Source organism: Pteropus medius, unplaced genomic scaffold (genome assembly GCF_902729225.1).
Source record: "Pteropus medius unplaced genomic scaffold, Ma_sr-lr_union100, whole genome shotgun sequence".
In the NCBI taxonomy this organism is placed as follows: Eukaryota; Metazoa; Chordata; class Mammalia; order Chiroptera; family Pteropodidae; genus Pteropus; species Pteropus medius.
Genome location: NW_024355205.1, coordinates 38,121,493 through 38,133,922, shown reverse-complemented (window position 1 = coordinate 38,133,922; position 12,430 = coordinate 38,121,493). Strand labels below are relative to the sequence as shown.

Genomic DNA, 12,430 nt, shown 5'->3' with positions numbered 1-12,430 from the left:
CGTGTCTTGTTTCCCCCCTGGGCCCCGATGTCGTGGCCCTTCAGTGCGGGTCTCTGGGCAGCTCAGAGCAGCACAGACCCTTGTGGACCCTCTGGCGGGTGTGGCTGGGGCACATCTGGACCTAGGGGCTGCCCGTGCTTGGGCCTCCTGTGTTGCTGGGGCCCCAAGAGCGACAGGGCTGCGTGCTGCCCAGGCTTCCTCCTCGCCACTCACGAGGTGACATACGTTCCTCAGTTCAGTTCTTGTTGGAGGTCAGGTTTGGGGAGGCGGCTTCCCTCTGAAGTGAGGGGCGCCGTGGGGAGGTGATGGCAGCACTGGAACCCCGCTCACTGTGCTGCTCCGCGCTGCAGGTTCGTGAGCCGCATCTTCGTGGTACCCGACCACCCCCAGCTGCTTCTGTCCGCCTCCGGGGTAAGTGTGCCCTGGTTCTGCCCCTCCCCCCTGGGGTTGTGTGCCCTGGGTCTGTCCCCCGCCCCCCCGGGGTGAGTGTGTCCTGGGTCTGTCTCCCCCCGGGGTGAGTGTGGCACTCCCCTCTGGGTCCTCAGCACCAGCCCAGCAGAGCGGCAGCCAAGAGCTGTTCCGTGGTTCAGCGCGCTCCTTTGTCCCCGTGGCCTGCCACTAGGTGGTGCTGGTTGTGTTCTGAATTTCAGAGCTAGCGGGTTGCTCCTGGCTGCCAGCTTCCTGCTGTGCTGTAGCAATTGTGTGTGTGTGAGGGGGGTGGGGGGGTGGGGGAGGAGTGTGCAGAATCTGTTCTGAGGGCCGTCATCACACCTGTAATAACACTGTTCTCAATTAAAACACCCTTTCTGAGTCCTGCAGGGACCTGGGTCCCGTCACCTCTGCTGCTGACTCGTGTTTCTCCTTGTGTGAATGTGCGATCATCGATGTGCCTCTGTGTGCGTGTATGTGTGTGTGTGTTTGTGTGTGTGCATACTTGGCCTGAATAGAGCAGACGTGTCATCTGGCACGTGGCATCAGATTGTCCTGTGTCCTTTACTCATTGTGCAGCGTGGGGTCACCCGCTTAATGATTCGCATGAGCTCTTTAGAACAAAGAGCCATGGTTGGGAAGGGCACTCTGGCTGAGTGGCCGTCCCCATGACCGGGGGAAGCTTGGCTGCTTTGGGGGTGTCACGTCCCCGAGGGGCAGGCTGACCCGTCTTTGCCTGCAGGACTGCACCCTGAGGCTCTGGGAGTACAGACACGGCCGAGAGCTGCACTGCTGTCACCTGACCAGCCTGCAGGAGCCGGCAGAGCCCTGGGGCGACAAGGTAACCCTGGGCGTGTCTCTGGTTTGGGGGCCGCTGGCGGGGCGCCTCTCTCGTCCCTGGGACCCTGTGAGAGACAGTGTCACGATGGGACGTTTCTTTGCTGTCAGTGCAGACATTTCAGCTCAGGAGAAGTCATGTGTTTATCACATTCTGGGGCATCTGATCCAAGAAGGGGGGAATGATCCACATGTTTCACGTTCGGGTCTGAACAGTGCGCTTACAGAAACCCGCTGATCCGCGGGGGTGGGAAAGGTGGTGGGGCTGGAGCCGAGAGCTCCGTGGGTTTACAGGCCGGGCAGCGGGCTGAGCGCCCGCTCGGCGCTCTCTATTGTCCGGCACAAGTTGATCTCATGACCCCCAGTCAGGCTTCCTGGGCCTTCGGTTGCCAAGGAGATTTCAGGGAGAAGGCGGGCGGCCTTTCTGGGTGCCCAGGGTTCTGTGCTCGTGGGCACTCTGCTCTGATGCTGCTGAGCTGCTGCCCTTCGAGCCAGGGTCCCAGTTGGTCACATGTGGAGGGCCCCGCCAGCTTCCCCGGGCCTGCTCAGGGGGAGGGGTCTGCTGTCGCCTCTACAGAGCTGGCTCCAGGGTTGGCGAGGGCCAGGATGCCCCCTTCCTGTCCCCAGGGGCGTTGTGCACTTGGCCCTGCAATCTCCACGTGGCACCCTGCCAGTCCTTGGGGACTCGGCTCTCCCGCGTCTGACATGACCTGGTGCGAAGTGAGGGGCTCGTCTGCCCCGTCCTTGGCTTGGCTCCTCGTCTCCCTGTCCACCCCAAGACAGTGCGGCAGCCACCCTCATGGGCCTGACTCAGGCCGGGGTGCCAGGGACCCTTGGCCACGTGGCTGCAGGGGCCACTAGGTCAGCGGGCCCCAGCGCTGGCCACCCCCATGGTCACCTGCTGTTTGGGTTTCCGCAGTCATGGGCCCCTCGGCAGCCGTGGCAGAGGCCACGTTTAGCTGGAAGCTTGTTTTCGTCCCTGCGCCCTCTCCCAGCCCGAGGCCGGGCAGCGAGCTGGATGGCAGTCCCCTCCAAGGGCAAGGAGAGCACATGGCCGGGAGGGCGGCACCCAGCACCACCCCCCGCAGCCCCGAGGGGGGGGCGGGCCCCCGCCCCGCGCAGCTCTCTCGACTGGCGTCCGGCATTCCCTTCGCTGGGCAGCGGGTGCCCGCAGGCCCTCGTGTCTGTACCAAACGGGCCCTTTCCCCTGTGTCATCGGTCCCTTCCTGTCCTTGAGTTTGGACCAGTTCCACTGACTTGGGAGACATTCCACGGGCTGGATGGAGGGCCAGTCGGAGAGGCTTCTGCCATCCGCCCTGGCCTGGTGCAGTTGCTGTGAAACGGGCCTCACTGGTTTCCAGAAAGTTCTAGCACCGCCTCCTTCCCGGACACACGTGGGACTGCCAGTCTCGCGGCGTCCGCTCCGTGAGAGCGAAGGGTCCGCGTGGTCCCGCGTGCGGCTAAGCCGCTGCTCCCCTTGCAGAGGTTCGCCGTGTCCAGGATCGCCTACTGGGGCCGGGAGAGCTGTGTGGCGCTGCTTTGCGACAGGTAAGCTCGGCACTCACCAGCCTGTGAGGCGGGCACGCAGGTCATTCCCGCCCCGGTCCGTCTCCGAAAGCGGAGGCGTCCATCGGAGCTGTCACGCAGCCCCCTGCGGGGTTCCGCTCTCTGAGGTCGTGGCGTGGGGGCGGGCTCCGTGTGGGCGCTGGCGGCCTTTCCCGCGCTGCTGAAATCCACCCGTTTAAGGACAGCGTGGGCTCCGCCTGGTGTTCGTGTGCGATCGGATCCCACCCAGGGTCCGTTGTGGTAGAGTCTGCCTCCCCCAGTCCCGCCCGAGGACCGGAGGTTGATGAGATGGGTTCCGGTGACGTGCCAGTCAGCTGCGCCTTGTGCGCATCTTCTCGGTGCTCTGAGCCTTGCTCGTCCTCGTGACACGTCCTGGGTGGCATCTTCCCGGTCTTAGAAATAGGACGCGGGTGCAGAGGGGGCGGCGTGCTGGCCGGGAAGCGCCCGCTGCTGCCCGCAGGGGGTCAGCCGCCTCCTCTCCCCTCCGCCCTGCACTGGTTGTCTTTGCTGCCACACAAGTTACTGCAGAATTTAGTGACTCGAGTGCTCCTCGTCTCCTGTGGCTCGGGGATCCGGCAGCGGCTTGGCTGCTGCTTCTGGCTCAGGGTCTTGTGCGGTTGCTGCCAAGGCGGGCGAGGGCCCGGCTTCTGCTCAGGGCAGGCGCGGGGCTGAGCTGAGCTGCCGCCGGTGCTGAGTGATGCCACCGGGCCCGTGGGCTTGTCCTGATGTCCCTCTCCTTCTCCGTGGGAAGCATTCCTGTGGTCTACATCTTCCGGCTCGATGCCCCCCGGCAGCAGCTGGTCTACAGACAGCGGCTGTCCTTCCAGCAGCGCGTGTGGGACGTCGCTTTCGAGGAGCGCCGGGGGCTGTGGGTGCTGCGGCAGTGCCGAGAAGCTCCCCTCGTGCTGTGCAGGCCCGTGGACGGCCACTGGCAGGTGAGACGTGCGGGGCCCTGCGGTTCCCCGAGCCTGTGGTGGGGCGACAGCTGTCACCCTTTCAGCTTGATCCCGGGCTGGTGCCAGAGGGTGTCCTAGAGGGTGGTCGTAGGGTTTGTCACCTGCGAGGAGGGGACTGGGGTGCCTAGCCAGCTTGTCCAGTGTTGTGAAGTCTGCAGTGGTCTTTTGGCGGTGAGGGGGGGGCGGGGTTCCACCGTCGCTAGTATTTTTCTCTCCTGACCTGGCCCTGGCTCACACTGGTTTTTAAGAGAAGGGACACTTGCAAAGGCCCTCAGGGTTTGGTGGCTTGGCACGGCTCATGGGGCGGTGGTCCCACAAGGCAGGAGCCCCAGGGCAGAGGCGGCGGTGGCCCCTCGAGTGACGGGCTAACCTCACGCCAGGCCTCCTGGAGAGGCCAGCTCCCCCACCCGCCTCCCTGTCCCGCCAAGCCTCGGCTGGCGGGGGGCAGAGCAGGCGAGCCCGCCGGGGCCCCTGCAGCCTCTCGCGCCCTCTGCAGACGCTCGCCTGCCTGTGACCCTCTCAGGTAGTTCTGTCTGAAAAGTGGCGTGGGACAGGATGCCGCCAGCTGCCAGGTCTGCCGGGCTCCTGGGGTAAAGTGACGCGTGACGAGCCGGCAGCCCTCGCGTCACGGCGTTTTGTCCTGACGAGGTGTGGCTGCCGTGCGGGGTGAACTGGAGCGGCGTGCGGCTGCGTCTGGGCTTCATGCGAAGGGTTTCGGGGTCTCCCAGGCCCCGCAGCGTGGACCCCCGGTGGTCTGCCCGCGATTGTGCCACAGTTCCTTCTGACACGGGTTTTCCGTCTGACCCCAGCCTGTCCCTGAAGACGCCGTGGCGGAGAAGGTCTGTGCTCGCCTCCGTGGGGACGGGGCCATGCTGGAAGGTGAGGGCTCGGGGGCCCCGTGCAGAAGCGAGGTCAGAGCTCACTGCGTGGCAGGGTCTGTGGAGACATAGAATCTGGGGGTTCTGTGTCCCGGTCGCGTCCGCCCGCCCTCCCTTCGGGCCAAGGGCTGGGCAGCGACACCGTCAGGGCTGCCTCTGCCACGCTGGCACCGTGGGTCTGTGGCAGTGCGGCTGGGGCCCAGGGTGGCAGCGGCACCCACGGGCCGCCCCGCGTGGACGTGCGCACACTGTCCTCGCCCGCACGCCTTGGGCTCGCCCCCCTGGGCCTGGCGCAGGCTGTGCGTGGCCCTCAGAGGGTCTGCAGGGGGAGCTGCCGTGCGTGGCGCGGGAGTGGGGAGCGCAGACCCGGTCAGAGGGTGGGCGCCCAGGGCCCTGTGGAGTCCCCACCGGGTGGCGGGCTCTCAGGTAGGGCCAACTTGTCTTCTGCTGGCAGCGAGTCCAAGCCCGACCGGTGTGGCTGTCAGGAGGTGGCCGTCATGGGGCCACCTTGGAGAAGGAGCCGCAAGGCCGCAGAGGACTCTGGGTGGTCGCTGGGTTCACTCCCTGCCATAGGGGGGCCTCGTGGGCTCAGCGGCCCCGCGGGAGGCAGCGTCCAAAGTCACTGTTCCATGTGGTGTCTGCCCTTGTTCCTCCCGCACAGGCTCTGCTGGGGTGGGTGACGGCTTCAGCGGCCTCTACAAGGCCACCTTCGACAACGTGGCCGCTTACCTGGAGAAGAAGGAGGAGCGGCTGCAGCAGCAGCTGCACAAGAAGCGACGCCAGAACCCGGCCCCTGAGCCCGGCGGGCAGGCCACGCGGGTGACGTCCGGGGACGCGGCGGCCCGGAGCTGCTTGTCCTAGCCGTGAGGACCGCCCTCCCAGCCTCGAAGGCCACCGCGGCCCCCTGCAGGAAGAAAGAGGGGGACGTCGCTGCCCACTGCCACTCTGTGGTTGTGAGGTCCGTACTGGCCCGGCGGACCCCTGGGGCTTCCCAGTAACTGGACGGAATCCTCGGCTCCGGAATGTTCTGTCGCTGAGCTGCGGCTCTTGCGCAGGTGTCCGGGCATCAGCTTCACAGGGGGTGCCACGGGGGGAGCTTGCTCCTCGTGCCGGAGGAGACGCCGGCCCCCGTGCGTGCGGGTGTCCGTGCTCCTCCTCTTCCCGGATGCCACCACCCGTCTGGCCGCTTCCCTTCAGGGACATCACGAGCAGACGCCTTTACGCCAGCACGATAGGTATTTTCATTTGGTTCCCGTCATCCTTCGGCCATGGAGACCTAAGCAGAGTCAAGTGCTCAGTGCCTCTTCCTCCCTGAGCCCTGCGTGTGCTCTGTCCCCATGCGGTGACTGGCTCCGCTCGGGAGGCATAGCTGTGGGCGACAGCAGACAGCGCTGGCCAACAGGGGCCGTGTCTCAGGCTGCGCGAGGGCCCAGCAGCCAGGCCGGAACTTGGTATGGGGACACGGTTGGTGATGTTGGCGTGTTTGTTATTTCCACTTGAACTCTGTGCACACATCGCCAAGGGCACGGGTGTCAGCCGGGGTCCAGTCAAGACGCGTTTCCGCGGCTTCTGGAAGTTTAGCAGCAGCTCGCGGGACTGTTTCAGAGCGCACTGCGCACAGCCGTCTTGACCAGTGCACTCTGTGACGGAAGTGCTCGCTGTCTGATGTGGTGTAGGGTTTCGTGGGGTACTTGGAAACAAATAGTTTTGTGTATCAAAAGCCAGAATGCTTCAGTTTTTTCCCAAGTGCCTTGTTCTAAACATGGATCTGAAAACTGCCGTCTGTGCTCAGGGGACGGCCCGAGCTGCGGGTCAGGTGGGCAGGGCTGGTTCAAGGGCAGAGGGGAGGCGGGGGAGGGGGGATCCTGCTGCAGGAGGACCCTGACTGTGTCGGCGCCGCACTGGTGTTCTTATCGGTAATCTACTTTCAAATTTTCGGTTTTTAGGAGAAATTCAGGTTTGGTCTCGTCGGTGTCTTGGCTTGAGGTGGGTCAGCAAACTGGCCTGCAGGCCAAATCTCGCCAGATCCTGTGAGTCCAGAGTGGTTTTTGCAGTATTCAGTGGTCAAAGAAAATGGAAAGAGAAATAATGCTTCATGATACGTGAAAATCACGCGCAGTTCACATTCCGGTGTCCATGAATGAAATTCTGTGCATTGCGGTCTGTGGGCTGCATCCTGTGCTGCAGCCTCCGAGCCGGGCAGCTGGCTGGGAGATGCAAGGCCTGCGGCGCCTGAGATGGGTGTCACCTGGTCTTTTACAAAAAAGGTCGTCAACCCCTCTTTAAGATCTCTTAAATTCATGTAGTTTTTAAAATGAACTGGTTCATCTATTTGGAAAAAAAATGAAACGGTTAACTCTCTTCTTCCTGTATTCATGTGGACCTCCCCCCAAATACCCACTCCTCCCTGTGGGGGGCGGGACAGCTGTCAGTCCTGCTGGTGGGGCCCTGGCCCAGCTTGGGAGGGAGACTGGGGCAGGGTGGGGGCTGTCTGGGCCCTCGTGCTCCTGATCAGGAGGCTCACGCCTACCTGGCAGCACAGGTGGAGCCCAGGCCAGCGGACAGGAGGCAGGAGCAGAGAGTGGAGTCTGCAGGGACCACGGTCACCTGTCATTCCAGTGGGTGCTTTTGAGTTATTTTCAATCTTACCAAGGTCAGATCTGCACAGGACAGAGACCAGTTTCTATTGAATGGCTGGTTGTGACAATGACCCACTCTGCCCCTTGCTCCCACACCCCCATTCCTTCTCCCCAGGGGGGCGAGTCTCCATCCACCCACTCAAATGCATTTGTTCCCCTTCTGCCCCAGGACACTGAAGGGGGGGTCCCAGTGGGTGTGCAGGAGAGCCTGGCAGGCGTGGAGGGCGGGGGAGAGGGGTATAGAGCCCCTCTGCCGGGGTGTCCTTCCTGCTGGGCTGCATCTCACATGGCTGCCGCCTCCTGGGTCTCTGGCTCCCCAGCCCCACAAGGATAATGGCTTCCTCCTTGGTTCTGAAACTCTGTCCACGCCCCTGGGGTCAGTCCTTCTCTGCAAGCCCTGACAAATCTGGTGTGATGTGAGCTGGATCCTTGCGGGCACTGTGACTGAAAAACTGGTCCCTACATGTCCCTGGTCGTCCCAGAAATTTGCAGTTAGTCTGAACCCAGGCCCACGATGACTCAGTTATTTAAAGGGTTTTATATCTTTTGAGGCTTCTCCCCACTTCCTTCTGTGACTTGGGCTTGTCGAGAAGGCGGGGTCCACTGCCATCTCTGGACCCGCAGAGCGGTTTCCTGACTCGTCCGCTAGAGGAGGTGCCAAGGGCTTGGTGTTCTTACGCACACCCCTAATTTTTCTCCTATTTTCCATTCTCTTTCGGTTTCTATATGTTTTACTTTGGAGAAGATTCCTTGGGCTTTTTTCTAACTTGTTTATTGATTTTTAGACATCTGGTTATGGTGTTTCTTAATTCTAGGTGTTCTAGTTCTCGTCCCACTCTGATTCAAGGTCAGGATACGCCGGAGAGCGCACTGGAATGTGCAGACTGAAATTTCGCCAGGTGCGTGACAGTCCCCACCAGAAAGAGGACATTTACCAAGTTCCTCCCGGTCATTCACACCCCCTCCGCCGTGGAGGCCCGGCCGGCCGGACACATCCTCCTGCCTCCTGCGCCTCAGGCCTCTGGCTCCGCTTTCTGGGTGCGAGTCGTCATGCCGTCCCGGTGGCGGTGGCGGTGGCGGTCCGTCGCTCGTTTTCCTGGCTCCACAGCGCTCCCTCCCGCGGACACAGCGCAGCGCACACGGCCTGCCGTCTGCGGGCGTTCCGCGCCCTGCCTTTCGGGCACAGGCCAGCATTTCAGTTGTGTGTGTCCTTGGCAGCGGAAGTGCTGGCTCTAGTCACCTTTAACTCGGACGACGCTCCTAGCCTTGATTATTCTCGCCCCGCCACACAGCGTGAAATTCGTGCTCTCGTGCTCGGCATCTGACGTTGTGATAATGCTCAGCTTTGCAAAGGTGCAAACTTGGAGAAGCGAGCTGGCGCGTGGGAGCCAGTGAGACTGTGCAGCCCGGCGTCCAGACTTAAACTTCATCTTGTTCTTGGCAAGGTCACCTTAAAAACAGTGTGGGTCACCCACCCTGGGGGATGCCAGCCACAAGGTCATGAGGCCACTCAAAGAACTGAGGCCTCCTGCCAACAGCCAGAGACTGACCACTGGACCGAGCAGCCTGGAATTGCTGATGCGAACATCGACTGTCCTAGATTCTTTCCCACGGCACCCTGTGTCTGAACCCTGTCTGCTGACGTGTATTTTTCCTTCTAATTTCCCTTGTGATATCTTTGATCTCTGGGTTATTTGGAAGTGCGGTTTAATTTCCTGACATTTGTTTTTTTCCTTCAGATTTTTTTCGTTATTTCTGGTTTTAATTCCATCATGGTCTCAGAATATACATTGATTTCGTTTCTTTGAGATTTATCGAGGTTTGTGTCATGCTCCATGTACATGGGGGTTACATCACGTGCCCTTGAAAAGAGTGTGTGTTCTGAGTTGGCTGGAGCAGTGTCTGCGCACGTGGATGAGGTCAAGCCTTGGCGACTGTCAGCTTGACCACTGCCATCTTCCCGATTTTCGTGTGCTTCCATCGGTTACTGAAAACAGTACTTAAACGTCTAACTATAATTGTAGATTTGTCTAATTTTTCATCATCCTAGTGCTTTTGCTTCATAGGCGTAAGAATTCCAGGATTAGGTACACACACACTAAGGAGTGTTGTCACCTCGAGGAGCGACCCCTTCAAGGTCATGGACAGCCCTTCCTCCCGGTTCCACTCTTTGTCCTGAAGTTCAGATCACCAGGAGTTAACGTAGCCACGCCAACCTCCTTTCAATTATTAGTACAGAATTTCCTTTTTCATCTTTTTTAACACGTTTAAATTTATATTTAAATTGGTTTTTTTTTGGTAGACAATATGCCTTTTTTTTTAATCCCCCAAGTATTGAATTTCAGTGGAAATATAACCTGAGCCACATATGTAATTGAAAGTGTTCCAGTAGTCACTTTGAAAAGCTTTTTAAAAGCAGACGGAATAAATTTTGAGAATATAATTCATTTAACCCAATACAGCAAAAAATAGTATTTCAATCTATAATTTACATAAAATTTTTCATGAACTATTTTATGTTCTGTTTCTAACCCTGTTTGCAGGTTTGTCTTGTCTGTGCAGCTCCCTCTCGTCAGGCTCTGTGACAACTCCGAGCGGCCTTGGCCTTTGTGTCCCAGTGTCCGAGTCACCTCAGGGGTCCCGAGCCGCGTTTGGCCGTGTCCTCCCGGACCTTCAGTCATTCCAGGCACAGGTCCTCGAGGGTGCCGTCTGCCTTGTTAGGGACCGCTGACCTGTGCTGCCGACTCCCCAGTGGGTTTGGGTGGGAGGGGCTTCCGGGCCATCGTCCCCCGTGGCTGGAAGCACAAGTCCTTGGGTTTGCGACTGTCTTGTGGGAGGGGAGCGAGAGGGCCTCCCATTTGAATGTCAAGTCTCTTTTGCCCAGTTGCTCCTCAGTATTTTTTTCTGTTCAGGTAGGCTGGTTTGAAGGTGATCTTTCTAGCCCTTTATCTATCATGTGCATTGCACATTTTTCCTGTTTGACTCTTGGCATTTTAAATGTTTAATACAGACTTTTCTTTGTCAGGTCTGTCATTTTCTTGTTGATGATTTCTGGGTATCTTATTGTATTCAGAAAGGTTTTTTCCTCTCTCCACCTTCGAAACAGTCTGTTTACGAAGAGGAGACAGGTGTGGGACTGAGGGCAGAAGCAGGACACCTGGCCGGGGTGGCCACAGAGGGCCATGGGGGGCCGACGTGGGAGACTGGTTCTTTCCCCCACGCCTGGAAGCAGAGGGTGCTCTGGGACTCACAGTGGGATTTATTCATTTTTGAAGCAGAAAATTATAAGCCCTACATTTGGTATTATGTTCCATTGGTTCCAATTTCATGACAAAGAAATAGACATGAAAAGCAGAATAATAAAGCTGTTTTCATGGTTCCTCTGGGCTGTTCTTGCTGTCTGGCGGGATGGGCCTGTGAGGGAACCTGGCATGTAGGGGTGGTGGAGCATGCCCCCCCGCCATGGCCTCTCGAACGATGGGTCAGCCTGAGCAGGGGGACGGCAGAAGGCTTTCTGGACGCCTGCAGTCCCAGGGCTGATCCCCTGGGTTGAGTGTCCCCGGAGGGGCCTCTCACACAGATGGTTAGCTGGAGAAATCGAAAGGAAATAGGACGTCTGTCGTCTTTGATGAGGTATTCCAATGAGACAAAGGAGTGGTTTTTAGGCCATTGCACATGTGCTGCTTCAGACTTTCTGGCACACGTGGTTTGTTCCGCAAAGCAAACAGGGCGGTCACTGCCCCTGACTTAAGACCGTGTGATCGTTTGCCTCAGTCCACTTTCTGAATCCGATTCCAGGAGCGGAGATGGCAGTCCCCGCGTGCTGGCCCTGTGCCCGGTTCAGCTTGCCAGATCTGGTCTGGCCTTACAGTCCTGTGTGGTCAAGGACCCTCCGCAGTTGATCCCCGGTGTGAAACCCGCTTTGAACTTGAACACAGGTAGATACTCCCACGGCCCCTGAAGACCCTACTGCAGAGGGAAGCAGTGAGACTGTTCTCTATGAGGTACTTGCGGAGAAGCTGTTGGCTACCTGTGTGGGAGCCGTGCCGTGTGACAAGGCGACGAGATTAAACAAGACCGTGCTGGAACACCTGGGTTGCCGTCTGGTCAGGGTTCAGATTAGATCTATGTCTCACTCCATACATAAGGATGGAAAATGAAACCACACAAGCACTAGGAGAAAATACAGATGGAGTCCTTGTTAGCTGTGCCTTACGGAAAGCCTGTTACGCATAACCTGGAGGCAGAGAGGATGATCCATAAATTTGACTTCAGACAAATAAAATTATTTTGCACGACAGAAAACACCGTAAAATAAAAAGTGAACTGACAAACTGGGAGAAAATATTTGCAACATATACCGCAGGCACAGAGCTGCCTTTAACATCCTGAACACATAAAGAGCTCTTTAAAAAATGAGAGACGAAGGACCTAAAACCAGATGGCGAAAAGGGAAAAAGACATGAACAAATAGTTTACAAAAAAAAGATGTAAAATGACTCTCAAGCAAATGAAATATTGTTCAAAGTCCCTCAGAACTTGAGAAATGCAAATTAAAATGACAATAAAATGCTGTTTCTCACCAGATTGTCCAAAACCTAAATAGAATGGCGACACTTGGTGAGGCTGTGGAGAAACGGGCCCTGTCACGTGTTGCCGGACGAGATGCAAATTGGCACAACCCTTCTGGTGGGGAATTTTGGCGAAACCTAACAAAACTACATGTTATCCCTCCCCTCGCATTTTTGAGGTCTACCCTGAAGATGCATGTCTGACCATGTGAAAATACACAGCCATCAGGTTATTTATCAAGCACGATTTGCCACTGGAAATTGCGGGAGCCACGTGACTGCCCATCATGGGAGAGGGTTAAGTGACTCGGCCTCAGCACACGGTGGAGCTCCGTGCAGCTGTGACAATGGATGGGTGACAGTGTCAGTGAACCAGCACGGAGTGATTGCTGGGACGTACTGTCAGGTGTAAGGCCTGCGTGTCCACCGCGTGCTGCCTTAATGCAGGAGAGATGGGGACAGGAAAACACAGGCATCTGCTCACTCGTGCAAAAGCAACACGAGGATGACGGGAAACGAGAGTGGGCGGTCCCTGCGGAGTGGGTGTGGCTGGC

General features: G+C 58.4%; 1 protein-coding gene across 6 annotated transcripts in view; it reads left to right on the top strand.

The window, feature by feature from the left end:
* WDR4 (WDR4 tRNA N7-guanosine methyltransferase non-catalytic subunit) overlaps positions 1–10,684 on the top strand; it is a 21,895-nt gene extending 11,211 nt beyond the window's left edge. For 4 of the 6 annotated variants that reach the window (XM_039857890.1, XM_039857889.1, XM_039857885.1 and 1 more), the window contains 5 exons: positions 1,172–1,270; positions 2,750–2,814; positions 3,584–3,767; positions 4,598–4,667; positions 5,328–10,684. In XM_039857890.1, coding sequence (XP_039713824.1) covers positions 1,172–1,270; positions 2,750–2,814; positions 3,584–3,767; positions 4,598–4,667; positions 5,328–5,527 — 618 coding nt within the window. In that variant the 3' untranslated portion in view covers positions 5,528–10,684. Of the gene's footprint in view, positions 1–350; positions 412–1,171; positions 1,271–2,749; positions 2,815–3,583; positions 3,768–4,597; positions 4,668–5,327 lie in introns of all 6 variants that reach the window. The other 2 variants (XM_039857886.1, XM_039857887.1) reach the window with 2 other exon arrangements.
* Positions 10,685–12,430: the final 1,746 nt, after the last annotated feature.